The sequence below is a fragment of the Polypterus senegalus genome, chromosome 9 (genome assembly GCF_016835505.1).
Source record: "Polypterus senegalus isolate Bchr_013 chromosome 9, ASM1683550v1, whole genome shotgun sequence".
Taxonomy (NCBI): Eukaryota; Metazoa; Chordata; class Cladistia; order Polypteriformes; family Polypteridae; genus Polypterus; species Polypterus senegalus.
The window spans coordinates 102172951-102193300 of NC_053162.1; the positions used below are offsets into that span (position 1 = coordinate 102172951).

A 20350-nucleotide genomic window follows, 5' to 3' on the forward strand; every position below is an offset into this window, starting at 1 on the left:
GGATTGCAATAAAATGAATAAAAATAATAAAAAAAAAAGAAAGATGATTCAACCAGGGCAGTACGGTGGCACAGTGGTAACCGCTGCCTCACAGTTAGGAGACCCAGGTTTGCTTCCCGGGTCCTCCCTGTGTGGAGTTTGCCTGTTCTCCCCGTGTCTGTGTGGGTTTCCTCTGGGTACTCCAGTTTCCTCCCACAGTCCAAAGACTGCATTGGCGATTCTAAATTGTCCCTAGTGTGTGCTTGGGGTGTGTGTGTGTGCCCTGCCCGGGGTTTGTTTCCTGCCTTGCGTCCTGTGTTGGCTGGGATTGGCTCCAGCAGATCCCTGTGACCCTGTAGTTAGGATATAGAGAATTGGATGATGGATGGATGATTCAATCATTTTTGCATGATCGGTGAGAAAACAAACAGACAGATGAGATCTGAGGGTTGTAATGAAGTCATTTTTTGCGTAAAATAGTCAAATGATGTCAAACAAAGCTAAAAAATTCAAAAGATACACAGAGGGAATTAATGTTTTATTTCCTTAGATGATATCTGAAATATATTAGATGCAGATAGTGGTTCTTTCATAATGGTCTACAGCAAAATCCACACAATACATTTTAGTATTTAGGTCTATTTTCATTTAAATAGAATTAAACAGACCTTCTACTGCTTGCTCTTAATGGTCCTTGTGCTGGCCTGTATCATCAATATGTTAATGTCATTCTCATTTTGGCTGCCTGTTTGTTGTTTAGGTTTTAGGTTTTCACATTTCTTTGCAGCAGAGCCTAAAGAATTACTTTGAACTTGTTGTTTGTTGCTGGTTTTCTATATATCTCGTGCCATCACAAGCAAGTCTCCAATTTTGGTAGAACAAAAGTAGACATATATTAGTCTACCAGTGCATGTGCATAAAGAAAAGTTTATTTGTGTACTTTTTTCTTGGCATACAGGTAAGAAATTTTTCAGGTAGTTAAACATCCCAGTTTTATGTCAGCTTTCAAGAACAAACATTAGGAATTTAAGGTCAATTCTGTTCTTAAAATTGTTTTTTTTTTATTAGGGCTATTAGAGGTTATGCTCTACTCTTGAGTTGTCTGGCACTTTAGAAATCTTTAGTGAATCTTGTAAGCTGGGTAGACTATATTGAAGAGTATGGGAAAGCCTGGCTGTCATAGTCTCAGCCTCTGCTTTGAGGTGCTGCCTGAGATGGAATATAAACCATTAAGAAGCTGGTCAACCTTTGATGTAAATCAACAGTTGTTTCTTTTCCTTTTCTTCGTTTTCAATACCTTCGAGGAAGTCCATGAGGTCTTTGAATATATACAGCTGTAGGTGTTTTCTGTTGCCTTTGGCAGCATTACTTGTTTTATTTAGTCCTTTTTCGCCAAAACAGTGTTGTTTACAAAGATTCAGGAATGCTTTGTACAAGGCCTGTTTGAATTCTTGGCTGGGACTGATGCAAAACAGAGTTTAAAGCGGTGGTTTTATTTCACTCTGAGTTTCTTTGACTGTGAAGTAAATTTCATTTCACTTTTTGATGTCTTTTTTTCAGGAATTATCTGAACTTTGTTACTGAAGAGATGATTGACCCTTTCAGGTAAGATTTGCTCTGTTTCTAGTAAGCAGTGTTTTTTATGTGTGTGCATTTAATCTAGAAATTTAATTGTCATGAAAATGGTTGAAGACTCTTCATTTGCTTCTTCTGCAGATGTATAGTTTTATTGCATTATTTTTGGTTAACACACTTACTTTATTATGTGGGTAGAGCTTTGACAACCCCAGATGTTTTTATATATACACTTTTAAAAAAATTAAAGGAATACTTTTAATCAGAGTATAGTATCAAGTCAATGAAACGTCTGGGATATTGATATGGTCAGTTAAGTAGCAGAAGGGGTTGTTAATCAGTTTCAGCTGTTTTGGTGTTAAAAAAAATTAACAACAGATGCACTAGAGGGGCAACAATGAGACAACCCCTAAAACAGGAATGGTTTAACAAGTAGAGGCCTCTGACATTTTTTTCATTAGTTTTGTATTTGGCTAAACTCTGTGCTACTACTACTACCGTTAATAATGTTTCCACCTGATTTTGTTTTGCGTACTTGTGAATTAAAAAACTGAGTTCTTCTTCAATGTGATGATCCCAAAATCTTGTGGCCCGTCTGAAAAGAAATATACTGCTTATATATATATATATATATATATATATATATATATATATATATATATATAGTCAACATTTGAAAACATCCATTGGAATTTAACTCATTGTCACCCTCCTATAGTAACAGAAGACATGAAAAAATGCTAACAGTTCATATTAAAAAAAATACATTTTTGCAGCTCTTGATTGCGGCAAAAAGAAAAAAGGTGTTGCCAGTGAATTCGGAATTTCGCCATCGACACTGTCAACTTTCTTGAAAGAAGGGGAATAAAAAAAAGAAAAATCTCGGGTTGCAAATGTGTGTGAACTGCTGCATTTGAAGATGTCGAAAAAGCAGTTTTTATGTGGTTCAGTGATGCTCATTCAAGAAACATTCCTATCAATGCGGCACTCATTCAAGAAAATGTGAGGTTTCTAAACTCTCAAGACCTCCCACAACTGGACAACACGCCAAAGAGCGTCCCGAAGTGCGATCACCGTGTCTGTGGAAGACTATTTATGTGTTGTCGGGGCAACAGCAGGCTCACAGATCTGCTGCGTCTCTACGTCAAAGCAAACTCGATGGGTAATGCAGGGAACAGGATTACTTGGCCATTAACTTTTCCACGATCCTGCCTGACTGCTTTTGTCTGTTTATAGGAGAGTGGCAGGTCCTGCTACAATAAATACCTGTGCTATTCCTGTTTCAAGCTGAATAAAGCTGGTTTTGCTAAAGTACTGAGACTCAGCCTCATGTTTTGGGGAGTAAGACAGAGACTTATGGCGTGACCCTAATCTTTTAGGATTTGCTTCTGTGGTGCCTCACTGCACTGCTGCGAGCCTGCTGTTGCCCCTCCCGGCAACGGACAAACAATCTTACACAGACACAGCAGTTGTGCTTCGGGACGCACTCCAGCGTGACAATCCCAATTGGGTGGGGGTGAGGGGAAGGGGTTGGGGGATCCCAAAAGAGTTCAGAAACCTCACAATATTGAAAATGAAGAAAAGGATGATGCTGCCCACAATATGCTTCCACATTTAGTTAATGTTCATGTTGAATTCCTCCCACCCAATTGCACATCAGTGCTTCGGCTTTTGAATTTGGGGATCATTCTCTCACCCTCAATATATATACTGCTAAGTCAGAAACGTATGTCTATTTGTCAAAGGCTTCGTCTCTCACATAGGTTATTTTTTTGATTTGGCTAGTTGTACATTTAATTTTACACATTAAATTAGTTTAGGACAAGAGTTACACCCCAATATGCTGAAGTAAACAGATTCAGAATGTATCATGTTAGGTCATAATTTTTCTTTTTTATTAAAATTTCAGAAATTTGCCCCGAGCTATCATCATCTCGTTACCCATTGTTACATCTGTATATGTGCTTACTAATCTGGCTTACTTCACAACCCTCTCACCTCAGGAAATGCTGGATTCTGAAGCTGTTGCTGTGGTATGTAAAGTTTTCTTTTTTTATCTTTAGCTGTTGTGGCAACTTTTTTTTCCATCTGTAAAACACAAACTCTAGGAGAATTTAGACCTTCGTGAAAAGAATTCTTCATGTAGCAAAGCAAATTAAATAATTATGAACAATGAATATATGGTTACTTATCCTTTACCAGTTATCCATACCTTTTATGCCACAATATTTTCATTATGAGTGTTGGGAGGAGCAGGAGGTATGACAATATGTTTCTGGTACAATCTCATTAAAGGCAGCCAGATCCTTTAATGAATGGGTGAGTGGTGAGGCAACTTGCACACATAAAGGTTCTTGAAGCAAATGTTACACTGTGAGACATTTGAAAAGTTCATAGGAAAATGTTATTTGGATTTGTGAATATTGTGTTAATGAAAATGATCCAAAACAAAGTAATATTAGAGGTTATACAAATCATGAAAGGAAAAGCTGTGGCATACTCTGTGTTAAAAACAATGTTGGAACTCTCCCTTAGTCAGTAGAGAATAAACAGTAATGTGTGAATTAATGTAGGTTCATTTTATAAAGAGGAAATTCAGTAATATAGAAAAATAGTAAAATAGAGTATGTTTTACATCAATTTCTCATATTTTAATAATTGCTTTATTAAAATTAAACAAAGAAGGTAAGATCCTATATTATTTCAGCTTTTAACATTCAGTGAGGCAATTGCCATTCAACATAGATAATTGTAATATTACATTTCTGTGTTCACAACTGCTTCCTTTCTTAGTCTAGCCACCAGTTCATACAACTAGAGTAGAGTAAAAGAATGGGAAGTGATTGAGACACAGCACAATAGTGATAATTGTAGAATGAATAAGCTTCAAAAATACCCAAATTTAAATAGAATAAATATTTTTAGACCTTTTGGCAATTTTAAACCAAGAACAAGCAGAATGAGCAAGTGTGAATATTTATTCTGCAAACAGTAGTTGCTGTTTTGATTTGATATACTTTACTATTTCCTGAGGCGAAATTGTTGTTTCACATAACTTTTGGAGTTTCTCATTAATAAACCAAACATTATGAAAATAAACAAAATATTGAAGGCATTGCTAAAAACATGAGACAAAACAGATCACTATATGGAAATTAAATGAGAAAACTGACTATGCATCAGAAGGAATATAAAGACTTAACAATTAAGGATTGAAAAACTTTGGAAAGGTTAAGGAAATAAACAGGAACCGATCTGAAAATCCCAAGGCAAAAATAGTACAAAATTTTCCCATCATTAATTTTAACAAATAACAGTAGTAAGTAATAATAAATAGCTTTAAAAAAGCTTAGTTGACCGGAAAGGTACACAATTTGAAATTCAGCAGAAGGAGAAGCAAATTAGTTAATTTTTGATACATATTAGTTCATAGTTGAATTATAACTACTGTACATTATTTCATGTTTTCAGCACTTCTGACAGAATTTCATTATTCTATAGGATTGGTTTTCCTTATAAATGTTTATATGTATTTATGTATGTTTTATTTATTTACATACAGCTTTGCTAAAAACTGTATATAATATGGTGTTTGAACAAAATTCAAATCGCATAACACCCTGTTTCACAAAATGTATCTTTGAAATTAAGTAGTGCATACCTGTAACCTTAGTCAATCATGGGCAGCTATGGCTTAGGCTCTGGTTCATGCTTATGTTCATGCCTGTGCCTACGACCATCTGAAAGTCCCTGCAACCCAATCAAAGCAGTTAGTTTGTCTTAAATTGTAAGGGGTTGGCTTGTGTGTGTGTGTGTGTGTGTGTGTGGGAGTCAGAAGTATAATCCATACAGTGAAGTCAAAAGGAAATGGGGAGAGTGGGTGTTTTAAACTGGCAAACTAAAGAGGGAGTTTTTTCTCCTAAACCAACAGCCAAAAAATATTTAGATGTAAAGTGATCCAACAGATTACCAGCTAACTCTGGAATTTCAGTCTTAGTTCATGGAGTTACACAATTTTTGCTCCAACCAATTTCTTAATTAGAAGCAAATTCTTGCTATTAATGAAACACGTTTATTTTGTTGCTTCTTAGTGGTCTAATTCCATAAGGCAAGAGATTTCCAAAATGTGTATTTTTTTTTCCTTGAGCAACATCCAAATGTTTTGTGGATGAGAATAAATCTATATTTCTCAGAAATCCCCTATGTTATTTTCAAAATGTTTACATAAAAATGTATTGTTTGATGAACATGTAGGTATATATGGTATGAAGTTACCTGGTCACCATTTTGCTTGCTTTTTATCCCATCATGTTTTGGCTATTGATTAAAAAAAAAACTGTTAAGGGTTCTTAAAAAGCAGGTCAGTTAATATAAAGGCAAAAGTGCAATACATTAGAAGCAGTTAATGGTTACTAATTAGGAAATTGACTAGAGTGATCATCTGCAGCCATTGTGGCTTTACAGGATCCAAATTTGAGGCCAAAGCCTCTATTAACTCTGCCATGGATGTCTAATAAAACTTAACTGGCTTTATCCTTGAAACTGAATAAATCCTTATTTTCCAATTTAATGATTAAAGATTCTGTACCACTGTAAGATACCATTTTTCAAATATACTTAATACAATTCCATAAATTTTAAATTAGAAAATTGAGAGTTCAGTCCAGTAGCATTACATCCATATGTAGCTACCACAATCAATACAACAAAATAAATAAAAATATATTTAAGTATTACAATAAAATGGCTCACATATCCCTGATTTTGATAATGTAATGACCTCCTAATTGGTGAAAAGATGTTTTTCTTGTGATTGACCTCATAGTTTTTTTCAAACAGATGTTAATGATGTAAAAATTTGAATATTACAGAAAAAATACATTAAAAACCTAAAAATAAATTGTATTTTTAATTCTTTTTAGGATTTTGGAAATTACCATTTAGGGGTCATGGCTTGGATTATTCCTGTTTTTGTTGGGTTGTCATGTTTTGGATCTGTGAATGGATCACTCTTCACATCATCTAGGTAAGTAATAACAGACAGATATCACTAACATATCACATTCTGTAATGTTCACTGCAGTGCTGTATACTATCTTTATCGGTTCAGATATATATAAAGACTCAAGCCATCAACAGTAATCTACATTTTTATTTCTGTATACTGTATTGTGTAAGAAGTGGAGTCTAGTAATTAAGGTATTAGACCTTAAACAGTAAACATCAGCCTTTACTGCTTAATCTCAATGTGACCATTAGTATTTAATTATTCTGACAGTGCTTGTACTGATGTCATTGCCTTCTAGGAATTTAGTCAGTGTTTACTTTCTCAGTGTTTTTATATATATATATATATATATATATATATATATATATATATATATATATATATATATATATATATATATATTTTTTTTTTTTCTTTAAACATTAGTAGCAAAATGATATTAATGGCTGAGACCATATGAACCTGTCATGTACCATTCTGTCCTAGGCTATTTTTTGTTGGTTCACGAGAGGGGCATCTTCCAAGCTTACTGTCTATGATTCATCCTGGGCTTCTTACACCAGTACCTTCTCTGGTGTTCACTGTATGTATTACTCAAATCTAATGTGCCTTGTATGCTAATGTAACAAAAGTAAAGACCCTATTATTTTTTTTAAGTTAGCAGTAAAAGCTCTTCTTCTGCCTCACTGTATGGAGCATTCTATGTAACTGGTAAATCCTGCCTTATTTTGCATTAGTAAAAATGTTATAGATTTTATGAGCTGGTTTCAATTTTGATTGTACTAGTGTTGCCTCAGGGTGTGATGTGTCAGTCAGTCAGTCATTTTCCAACCCACTATATCATAACACAGGGTCACGGGGGTCTGCTGGAGCCAATCCCCAGTCAGCACAGGGCACAAGGCAGGAACAAATCCCGGGCAGGGCACCAGCACACAGCAGGGCACACACACCCACACACCAAGCACACACTAGGGACAATTTAGGATCGCCAATGCACCTAACCTGCATGTCTTTGGACTGTGGGAGGAAATCGGATCACCCGGAGGAAATCCACACAGATGCGGGGAGAACATGCAAACTCCACGCAGGGAGGACCCGGGAAGCGAAACCAGGTCTCTTTACTGTGAGGCAGCAGTGCTACCACTGCGCCACCGTGCCACCCATGGTGTGATGTGTATGGCAAAATTAAAATGAATCTACCCTTAGTTATAAAAAAAGTTTTGAAAACTGTTTAAAGCTGTTTAAGTAATGGCACACATAATTCACAATCCATCTCACAGCTGTGTATTCATTTGTTAGCCGAGATGCAAGCAAGGACTGTGGTTTACAATATTGCAAGCCATTAGAACCCTTCAGTGAGTATGGTAGCTGGTTCAAGTATTTCCAGTTATCAAACACAGTCATATGTGCAAGGCCTAACAAAGATCACTTTGTTAGCTCTGCTAAAAATATCAACTACACTAGAGATTAGAGAAAATGCCATACTTCAGAATATTTATGCTTTATGCCACAGTGTTAATATAAAGGTTTATTGGGTCACATGTACAAAGCATTGTGAAATTATTACTCCCATCTGGTAATCAATACATCACCATGCTCTGGTGCCATAATTAGTGAGTAGAACTAACCTACCTCGAAACTTTTCTCAGAACACATGTGTGTCATAACCCTAGCAGAAGAACAAATTATGTGCAAGTGCAATCAAAATGTTCACTTATTTTTGCTATATAGATAGAGAAGAGACGAGATCTCCTGAGAAAAACAGTGGAAATATTATAACAAAGGGGTCTGAAAACGATTCAATATCAAATAGTTGTTTTTTGGGGGAAATACAGTAACTTAATGATTGACATAACATTTTTATTATAATTCTGTTTTCTCTAGATTCAGTAAATAAGGCTAACAGAAATCATACTAACTGATGTGAAACTTTGTTAACAACATTTTGAAATGAATAAAAAGTTTAGCTTGTAGCCATAGCCAGGCAAAAATTGTAAAAACATTGCCAGTATTTTAAAGCAACAATAGTGAAATTGGGTTTGCATATTCATAGAATGCCCTTGTAATACTCAGTGCCCTGAATTCATATTATTTTTACTGTTTTAATATTTCAGGGCATGTCATGCTGTGCTATTGGTAATCCCTTAGACACTGGTAAATCCCTGCACAAAAACAGCAAAGCCCACAGTTTGGAGATATATATATAATTAATATATTTTCATTCTTTCTTAGCTATGTTTTACTATTATGAAAATCTGTCATTCTTTATTTTATTTAGTGCCCTTTACAGCATACAATATCCCAAGACACTTTGAAGAGCAAACTATCCCAATATACGTTAGCAGTAGTCTCAATACCAACTAAACAAAGAAACTGCTTCATGTTATTTAACTTAATTTTGGTAATCCAGTTTGCATACATATTATAAAAGTATATACATGGCATACATCTCATGTCTGCAAATTCATTAATCTAAGCAACTATTTAAAATGTTGTTAAATTTACTTCTTTGGTTATTTTGTTATTATTATAAGTGCTGGCAATTGTAAACTAACTGTGTTTATGCTTTTGTGGAGCCTGCACGCTTTGAATGATGTACAATACATTGAATTTTTTTCACACCGTTAAAAGGTTGTCACACATACCCATGGAAATTGTATAAAGTGAACCTATTGTGTTTTGTTATGACATGCATTCTGTCAGAATTATTGTTTAAAACTTAAAACTTCAGGTTCTGAATGTTGCATAAGATAAAGTATAAAATTTGCAATTTATAACATAAAATGGTGACATTTTCAGTAACTTTCAGACTGTATCACATACCTGAAATTGTGGTAAATTCCTAACCTTTGTGTAACTGTATATTGTACCTGCTGATGTTACCTTTGACCTTTTCAACAAAGAAGGCAGCCTTTAGTTCTGAATATCGTTTAGATGTGCTGTACAAAAATTAACTATTGCAAATAATATGATTGTGATTTGTCTTCTCTCTCATGTAAGTGAAATAGCTGTGTGTTCATGACCTGCCTTCTATTCTTTCTGCTTTTTTTCAGTGTTTAATGACTATACTTTATGCATTCTCAAATGACATCTTTTCAGTCATCAACTTCTTCAGCTTTTTCAACTGGCTTTGCATTGCCATGGCAATTGTCGGCATGATGTGGCTGAGATACAAGAAACCAGAACTAGAAAGACCCATTAAGGTAAGAACTGTTTTTGCTTTATTACTTTGGAAATTCTGACTAACTGAGGATCTGAGAAGAGAGAGAGAGAGAACAAAATGGCTTTTCACCCATGAAGACCACCTCTTTTTTGTTACATTACGCTGGTACTGTAAAGGTTTTGTTTAAGGACATTTTGGATTTTTGTCTAGTAATAGACGTTAGCCTATAATTACTTTTATATAGTTTGGGAAAAAATAGTTAACTCTGATATTAAAGGCCTGGTGAAATGAGCTATTTTTAACTGCTAGTTATTACTATTACTTCTTAAAGCAGAATTACTGTTGTGTGAATTCAGGCAAACCGTTTCATGGGAAAAATGTATTCGATTATAAGGCCACTGGCAGAGTAAAGAGAACAATGTGTTAAGATGCGTTCAGTTTTTTTTTTTTTAGTTTTTTTTTTAATAGTACATTCAAACTGGACTATCAGTCTGGCATCTCCATTAACTGGTGTCACTAAATTGCCATTTGGAGTTTAATTTTTGTGGCTTTAGCACTTTTTTTGTATCACTGTTCACTCCTCTTTGTGATGTTTTTTTAGTAGGACACTTCATACTCTGGCTCAACATAACTCAATAGTTTTCTTATTTTCTTCTAAAACTCTTAGAGGAAGCATGTACCATGATGATATTTTTATGGTCAATTTTAATATTTCTGCTCTGCCTGAATTGTGTTTCCAAACTGGGGTAGTGAAGTAGTGAAGTTTGCTTGCATTCTGCCGTCTTTGGATATGTAGGATGCTTGACTTATGTGATTCATCATTGAGCTGTGGAGCTGTTATAGTAATTTTGGTATCATATATTTTGTGCACAACAACAGCATTTCGTTCTGTGTCGAAATGTTAGCAGAGCTGATTTTTCTTTTTTGACCGTATATTTTCTCCCTGACTTCCATCAGTGTAATAAGTATACATAATATTGAACTAGGGATATAAGTATTCAAATATTGGCTCCCTGGATGGTTATCCATGTAATCGACTACTTGTGCCCACTAAAACCAATAGTTTATGTTCAATTAAAAAGTCACAAAGCACCCTGTGAATGAATATGGATCCATGTACTGTATGTTTAAATGTACAATAATTGCTTCAGAGTTGTAAAATGGCTACCAAAGCCGCTAGTGCATGTCTGAATCTCATTTATCCGTTTGCCACCTATCACACAGAATCAGAAACCATATAACGCAGCACAAAAATTAGCCTATTCACTTATCTGAATATTATACTGTACTTTGTTTCCTTGGCAAGTATTTCTAACATTCCTTTGAAACCTTTATCATAGAATCATGAAAACTTTAGCAATGAAAAACATAGCAAATTAAGTTTTACTAATATTATATGTAGTATGTTTCCTCAAGATTTGTCGCTAGCATGTTTTTTTTTAATAAAATAAAAAAGTGGTGTCTGTATTGCATTGAGAGAGTTTGAATTCCCAAGCCATAGAGTGCAAGCTGTAATACTATACTTTCTTCATTTAATTAACTATCCACCCAATTGGAAAATGCTGTAATAATATACAGGCTACTTCTTAGACAAATGAAAGTGCCTCCTGGATGATTTAATCAGATTTTGTTTTTCTTTCTCTCCCATCCCTCCCAGGTCAATATCCTTCTTCCAGTCATTTTTGTCCTTGCTTGCATATTTTTGATTGTGGTTTCAATCTGGAAGACGCCAATAGAGTGTTTGATAGGCATGGTTATCATCCTCACTGGCATTCCTGTTTACCTGTTTGGAGTTAAGTGGAGAAACAAGCCAAAATGGGTTTTGAAGATTATATGTAAGTAGTTTTTGATTAAAGCCTGTAAAATTAAAATATTTTAGAAATATCTTCTGAAGCTATGTTTAACTATAGTGCATCTCTTACCACCTTCATACTATTTGCCTTGAATTTCATAGGTCTTATTTTGTTATTTGCCTTGAATTTAATGTGTCTTCTTACTTTTTATTCTACTAAATAAACTTTATCTAGATATCATCGCCATCATGGCAATTTTCAGGTTATCCAGGTTAGCTGGTTAATCCTTCACATTCTTCTTTTACTCTACCACATTACTGGGCATCATTTGGGGTGAGACTCATACTTTTAATATTGCCTGAAACCACCTCAAATCTACTTCTTCTTTCTCCCTCTAATCCTCATCTCCACCTCCTCAGTTGCATGCACCTCCTCACCTAATCATCCTCTGCTTTTTACTCCATATAACCAAACCATCTTAGTTGCTTTCATCTCTGCACAGCACCTATTGTCTTCATGCCAAGCTTTTGACATAACTCTGCAGTTATGATCCTCTGCTTCCATGACCCTCTGCCTATCCCATCTTATCTGTTCTTTCCAGCATTGTCTTATGTTACACCTTCTTTGGCAATGTCTCACTCCCACAGAGCATACTTCTCGTATAAAACTTCATAAATGTTTCCCTTCAGGCTCCTTTAGAGTTCAGAATGGAGCACAGCATGTGAAATGTATTCTTTCCACCGCTCACACTCACTGTCATTGCTTTGCCAACAGCAGTGTCTGCACTTAACATTTTACCTAAGTAATGCAGCTTTCCTAGTTTCCACAAAACAATGTCATTGCTGATGTCTTACATTTACTATATCATCATTCTGCAACCCTTTTGTGCCTGTTCTACAAAGGTTACACTTGCTACTTGCAGACTACTCATTTTTTATACACCCACTTCCAGTAACCTGTGTATTGGGTTTAGTTTTTCTCAACATCTGTACCAAACTTGCTTCACGGCCATACACCCACTTCTTCCACACCTCACACAATCGCCTTAATTTTTCCTGTATTTGGTTTGAGGCTTTTAGCTTTCAAACTTGTTTTCCATTTCAGTGTCATTGCTTTGAATTCTGCTTCACATTTTGTCATCTTGGTGTACTTCTATGGCAATCTGTAACTTTTTTGATCATCACCCTCCATCACTGTTACAAAAAACAACACCCTCTGAAAGGATCCCTGGTTCAGATTCACCTCATACTTGCTATCCCCATCTATTGTCTTGACCACTGTTAATGCTTAATAGTTTATTAATATTGGTGCAAACACTAATCATTCATCCACACCTAATTTTCTCAATATCCTCCTCTCCACATCTCATTGTACCCTATCAAATGTCTTTTCCAGATTCATTCTCTTCATCTGATGCTTTTCCTCCATTTATTCAACAACAAAGATGCACCTGTTGTTCCCTTCGTAGGCATGAAAACAAAACTAAATTTCAGTAACTTGCTCCTTAATTCTCCTTCTCTGCTGCCTTTAATGTTCCAACACTACTCCAGCAAGGCCTGCTGCTTTACCTGACATAATCTTAGAGCTTTTGTGACCTTCTTCTACAGCTTGGTCCTTCTCTTTTCTCAGTCCGCATTATTTTTTTCATTCCCTTTATTCAGCACGTTTTTCCAGGTACATCTTCCAGGTATCGTTAATTCCACTAGTATCAATCACAACGTCTTATTCATCATTTTTAAGCAGTTCACACCCACTATAGCTTGTCTCTTTTTGACATCTGTTTTCAAATCCCAAAATAATCCTTTTTCTTTTCTTCCTCATTCTGCAGCTCACTTCCAAATGTGTCTCTTACCTTTTGTATCTTTCAATCCCACTTATCTACTGTTTTACTTTGCTTCCTTATACATGCAGGGCCAGAATTATGTGTACTCCAAATTATTGAGTTCAGGTGTGTCAGATGAACCTGCTATTAACAGATGCCTAAAATCGAGAACATAGCAAAGCAATCTCCATTGACAACCACTGTCAGTAGAGTGGGTTGTACTGAAGAGCTCTGTTACTTTAAATTTGGCATTGTCATAGGATGCAAACTTTGCCACAAGTCAGTACATAAAACTTCTGCTCTGCAAAATCTGTCCCATCCAACTGTAAATGTTATTATTGTGATGTGGAGAAATACTGGAAGCAACACCAGCTCAGCTGTGAAGTGATAAATCACACAAACTCACAGTGTGGGGCCACCAGAGTGCTGAAGCACATAGCATGTAAAAATTGCCTATTATCTGTTCTGTCACTCACAATGGAGTTCCAACCTGCCTCTAAAAGCAACATTAACACAAGAACCTTGTCAGGAGCTTCATAAAATGGATTTACTTGGCCAAATAGCTGCAAACGAGCCTAAGGCATACTGCCATTGGACTCTGAACCAATAGAAATGTGTTCTATGGAGTTGTGAATCATGTAACTACCTGGCAGTCTGATGAGTTAATCTGGTTTTGCCAGATGCCAGGAGCGTGCAATCTTCCAGACTGCATAGTGCCTACTATAATGTTTGGTGGTGGAGGGATTATGGTTTGGGACTGCTTTTCAGGGTTTAGGCTAGGCCCCTCGGTTTCAGTGAAGGGTTCTGTTAATGCCAAGAACCCTTTTCTGTTCCAGAATGATTATGCGTGTACACAAAGCCCTGACCTTATTGAACACCTTTGAGATGAATTGGAACACCAGCTGCGAGCAGAGGCCTCATGTATAAAACATGCTTAGCCTCGGAAATGTATGTAAGCCGTTTCTTATGCAATACTCTGGACTTTTTAAAGCGCAAGCTTGGTATGAAAACTGACCACAGACTTTTTTGTTATTTCCATTTTAGCGACTCTAGGCAACAGGAAAATGAAGTGAACAGAGTGTCTTGTTTCACTACACATTGGTGTATCAGTCACAATTTGATGTTCTTGAACTAATTATATCACAGAATGTGCCACAGAAGTATACATAGAAGAGAAGTGAAATAGACTAGAGAATGGTCAGTAACAGTCATAATGATTGCCAAGGATTTATTTTTGAGAAAATAACTGAGAAACACATCTGCAGTATGACCAGTCTAATCCAAAGCGTTTGATCAGGACATTCAGGGTTATTCTAGACTAAAGTAGTGAGTTATTTGTCTGATACTGATATCGATGGGACATGCTTTACACAAGCAATTTGATCATTCTACAGTATCCCAGAAATAAGTATGTGTTAAACAGGAACTAACCATGGAAGGACAGCAGTTGCTGAGCACACTTACACACAATTACACATATATCAAGCAATTTACAGTCACTACTTCACTTAACACTCATGTCTTGGAATTGTTTATGGAAAGGAGTACAGTATATGTAAAGGAAATCTCTATAAATTTACTAAAAACCTGTGCATGCCATGGAGAAGAGTCCTGTACTGAGGGGCAGCAAGTGATGCATCTTATTATAAACAACAATGATATATTTTTATTTCAGTACCATTAGATCACTTCAGACGTTGGTGGAAGAAAGACACATCAGCATATGTTTTAAACCTGTAAATCATTGCTGCATGTGCTACGAGAAGTACGCTTTTAGCAAAATTTGCTGTTAATAACCAAGTGAAAAAAATTTTTTTCCAGTTTCAGTCTCCACCTTGCTGAGTCTACAAAAGCTGCTTACAACTCTGATGCCCGCATCACACTTCATGTCTTTGAGTTTAATTATAAAACTTTAAATTTTGCTGTACTTTGTACATTAGTAACCAGCCAGAAATAGTACAACTTCTTTTTGCTTGTAGAAAATATAGAAGAAACCAATTGGGAAAAAATGAATAGTTCTGTTGACTTACTCTAAAGTGTAATGTGCTATTTAAGGAAGTGTTAAAAGGTTGTTCTTTGTGTCTTTGAATTTGAGTAAAAGTTATTTTTTCGCTCTAACTGTTTTGGGACTCTTTTGGATGAACTTGGGAGGGGTTAGATGATTTAAATTTCTGAAAGTTTGTAAGCAGCACATTTTTTCAGTTAAAATGTAGATATTATGAAATATATAAACATTCATTAATCAAATACTGTCATTTATCCTCTAAATAATTTTCTCTATTTAAAATCATTAATCAAATACTGTCATTTATCCTCTAAATAATTTTCTCTATTTAAAATCTAAAATGTAATTAAATATCTGTATTCCCTAACTTTTTAAAAGACAAAAAATATGTGCTAGTCAACAATGTTGCAGCTAAAGGGAAGTCTTGGGCCACACTTCTGTATTGTGCAAAACACAGAGATGGAAAATGGTTTATTTTAGGACCAAAAGACACACACCAGGCCTGTGCTTCTGTTCTGTTCATTAAAACAGTGCCATGTATTTTGATAGCTAGATTGCATAAATCCTGTATTTTGACTATACACAGGACTGCACAGCTTTCTAATGCCAGACTCAGGACATCCAATATAATGTTTATTTGAATGTGGTTCTGTATTCAATATGAATCTGCTTGAAATATTATACAGGGCTTGAAAAATGCAGCGTCTTCCAGTAATGTACTTCTAAAGGAAGCTGCCAAGTGAGAGCTTTTGTTTCTTTCTGCTTCTAGAAATGAATTGCCATCTCTTTTGTAATGAGGATTATGAATTTGAAAGAATGTTAGATTTATGCCTTCATACTCCCGAGTGATAACATTGCAAATCTCATTTAAAAGTTGCAGCTTAACTGAGAAAAGAAGAGGTCTATGAAAAACTGAGCCCACTTCTTTTTGGGACTCGGAACACTGGTTCAGAATGAAGTACACTGTGTTTTCAATAACAATTGAAGATAAACTTTCAGTTCATTTTTCTGTTACCTGAACTTCATCAAATGACTATTTCCTTCTTGTCCTTCTCTAGATTCTTCAACAGTTTTTTTCCAGAAGATCCTTGAGGTGGTTCCTCAGGAGTCCTGAAACAGCCTGGTCATCTTGTATCGAAGCATGCACAAAGACTCAGCACTTATTGGATAACTTACTGTCTCATGCTGGTAACACTGGAACAAATAACATGTGGAAATATCACCTGGATAAGACCACTGAATGTTGTGTGAGTGAGAGTATGTGTGTTTGTGTGGTGGTTGTAGGGTAAAATATTTTCTTGTGCAAGAGAATACTCTGTTCACAAGGCTTAATGGGAGGATTAGCGGACCTCGGTAGTTGTTCTTCATGCAACTGGGACTTGAACATTTTAGGAGGTAAATCTATGAAGAAGTTAATGTTGTGGTATTTTTAATCTTCATTTAGATATTTGATTTTTGGCATAAAATATTCAGAATAGAGCAAAAAATATTGTTGAATTTCAACCTGTGCTAGAGGTGGGCCTATTCCAAATCAATGTGAAAAGACTCAAATACAGTTTGATATACAGACAATCTTTTGCTTCATGTGAAGGCCTAATTTAGGCTTATTATGAAATGCGAATGATAGGAAAAAAGAGCTTTCTTTCTGAGCAAACAACAAACTAACTTACATAAGGGCATTTTATAGGGCAGTTACGAAGTTGTGCTTTGCTCAGTGGGAATGTGGGGGTTGGGTTGAGAAAGGTTTGGGCTTTGGAGCATTCCTGCAATCTTCTGATAAAGTAACCATATGATGTTGTGTGAGGAAACATTCCAAAACAGACGTGCACATTACAGTTCTTCAAGAAGCAAGTAACTGGCACTTAAAGGTACATGTCTGGTGTGTACTGCTATACTATCTGTAACAGAGATGCATCCTGTAAACCCCATTTCTACAATAAAATTATTAAATAGCAACTATAGATTACACTTGACCTTCAGAAAGATTTGATTAAAGTCATCAGGGGGTTGTGCCAATTTTTCATAACTGAGGGAAAACAAAATGTAACTGATGAGATGTTTTAAACCCGGAGTCCCCGGTATCCAGTTTATATGGTCCAGATCTCTAATTATCAGTCATTGTATTTGTGAACATTATTAGAAATGTGTGTATTATTATAACATCCTTCAGAGAAGGTGAATGTGTTGTCAAGTTCACATATTCTCAGCTCTACTGTACAAGAAAGAATCCAAACGCAAAGCAGATAAAAATGGCTCCAAAGCATTTTTATTGTTTTCCCGCTGTATAATACTTTATATATAAAATAAAAAATGATGCATACAATATGTTACAGGTGTGAGTGTAGCCTTCAAATATACACCTGATAAAGATACAGATGAGCCTCGGTATGTACTGTATTGTCATATCTGGGGCCTAAGGAGGCCACAGTAGATTTAGGCAAAAGGAAGCATGCCACATCTGTACTCTTGTCATTTTGTTGCGTTCCTTTAGTCACTTAGAGAAGACCTTTGTGGTAAAAACATGAGAATGAGGCATACAATTGCTAATAAAGTCAAATACTGAGGCAGCCTTAGTGCATTTCGTGCTGTATCCATGCACTGTACATTGTAATGTGCCTCTGCTTTTTTAGGTTACATTATTTACAGTAGTCATTTCTCATTCCATTTTAAAGCTTCTAAGACTTTATGTAGTAAATAACTGTAGTAATCTTGTTGGATATTTTGCAAACCCTTTGATTTCTAATAAATTAATAAATTAATTTGTTAGGGAAAGATAGCCCTAAATATCTGCTTTTGAAAAAAGAAGTCACACTACTTTTTGAATGTTAAATATGCTCAGTGGGAGTAATATTGTTATCTGAAAATGTTATTGTCAAGAAAATATATCCATGAAGCATGGATACTGATGTTAGTTTTTAGTATGGCATAGTAGGAAGGAACATTCTCTTTACAAAAATTAAAATAGTGAGGCTTTAACACCATAAGGTAACAACACCACCTCTTCATTCTTGTCACTGCAGACAAATGAAATGACTTGCTTCTGCTATGTGGTGGAATCTTAGTTTGTCTTCAGAGGGTCAGACAAAACTTAGACTAACTACTTACAAAAAGCTTCATAGATGTGTATAAGGTGGTCCAGAAGCTTTCATTTCTTTTAGCTTGCTTAAGAAAATATTTCATAAAGTTTTCATGGTAGAATACTGGGAAATTCAGAGTAAGATATGAGAATTTTCTATTCCATCCCTCATTGTTTAAGTGGGAAGTGGCAAGAGTGGATACAAATCATGCACAATGAAAAATTAAACCACGATGAATTTGATAGGTCACTTTAGACAAGTGTTTTAAATAATTTAGCTATAAAGCCAGATTGAGATTTTTATGTTACTCTTAACTGTAATAAAAGTATAACAGTTGTTAATGTTTCCTGAGAAGCTCAGCACATTTTAAGTATTTCAGTGGCTTTGCTGAGTTTTTGAAAAAATTCAAAGTACGTTAATCATGTTACATGGAAAGTGATTGTATAAGTACATACTGTAGTTCCTTTAATGTGTTTACAGTCATGTTAAAATTATTTACCTCCCTCTTTTTAAACACTGTAAAATGTATATACATGTAGTTTTTGGCTCTCCATGAATGCTTCCACCTGCCTGAGCCTTTCTTTCTCACATCAACTGACAAGTTGTCTTTAGAACTTCAGTAGGAGTCCTCACTCAGCTAATCTGGTTAATATTAAATGCTAAAGTCACCCAACACATTGCTTGCAAACACATGACACACCATTCTTTTATGACCACATGCTATTTTTCTTATTTTTTTTTAGTTGATAAATACAGTATTATGCTATGACTAACTTCTGTTTAAGTATATGTTAAAAGCCTGGTAAATGATGGCTTTTTAGAAAAATGTTTTTTATATTTTACAAGTTTCTAACTTTTTTTTAATTTTGCTAAATTCTGATCCTAATAAAGTGTGACTAGACCTAGGGCCTGAAGTAGAGGCAGAGTTTATAAATTCTGGTGGAACTCGAGTGTTGCTGTAAGTTTGTCAGCAAAGGCACTTAAACTAAGTTTTTGAAGTCAAGTATATGTGGTTTAATATATTTAGTCTGCAGCATATTTCTTGTTAACTTATATTTACTAACTTAAAATGGTGTAGATGGAAATATTTATTATAGGTTTTATTCTTAAAGGCTACTGTCTTAAATGACTTTTTTCTGTATGACAGTGATCTGTACAGTTACTGAAGACTGCGGAGTCTGAAGAATCATTTTATGTGTTTTTTATGTTATAAAAAAAATTTAATTTGTTTACTCCACGGTGACATTGTAGTTCAAATAAGTGCGCACAATATATTGGAGATTAGCTCTTGAACCTTGTTAAAAACTTCTGGTTTTGGATTTTAAACACTCCTAAGGTTCTTATCATATAATGAGCCACACACCGTGCATTTCTCTAGAGGTCCACTGTCAAGAGTAAGGCCTTTGATCCTCTCAGCCCACTTGGTAGCAGAGGATTAGGCAGGTTTTTTTTTTTTCCTTTTTCTTTTTTCTTATATAAAGGAAATTGTTTTTGTGCTGTTACTGACATTGTTAGAAGAGATTCACTTTTATTGTACTTTATTTTTTTTTTTTTCACACTATGGAAACATATTCCTATATATTCAAGGGTTTTAAGGGTGTAAGCAACAGTCTGTAGAGTATAATGAGTAACTAGGGCTTCTGAATAATTACAAAGAAGAACACACAGTTAAGCCTCCTTATGGCTTGTAACTTGTCCAAAACCTTTGGAATGAAACACAACTGCAAATGATTGGTTCCTTGCAGCTGGTTACCTGGAGGAGGGTGAATAGGCATGCATTAAATATGCCAGTCTCGGTAGCAATATTGTGTACAGTGGCAGTCCACTAGTCTGTGTCCAGTGCATCTGATCCTTACAAAAAGAATTTGCTTTTTTTATTTAACTTTGTTTTTTGTTAATAATTTAAATAATAATGGTAAGAAAAAATA

General features: G+C 35.2%; 1 protein-coding gene across 1 annotated transcript in view; it reads left to right on the top strand.

Annotated features, from left to right (window-relative positions):
• Positions 1-19975, top strand: part of slc7a5 (solute carrier family 7 member 5) — a 76719-nt gene extending 56744 nt beyond the window's left edge. Inside the window, exons 4-10 of the mRNA XM_039763529.1 lie at positions 1540-1584; positions 3464-3587; positions 6477-6580; positions 7049-7145; positions 9616-9765; positions 11383-11560; positions 16404-19975. Of these exons, the coding sequence (XP_039619463.1) occupies positions 1540-1584; positions 3464-3587; positions 6477-6580; positions 7049-7145; positions 9616-9765; positions 11383-11560; positions 16404-16459 (754 nt within the window). The 3' untranslated portion in view covers positions 16460-19975. The remainder of the gene's footprint in view (positions 1-1539; positions 1585-3463; positions 3588-6476; positions 6581-7048; positions 7146-9615; positions 9766-11382; positions 11561-16403) is intronic.
• Positions 19976-20350: the final 375 nt, after the last annotated feature.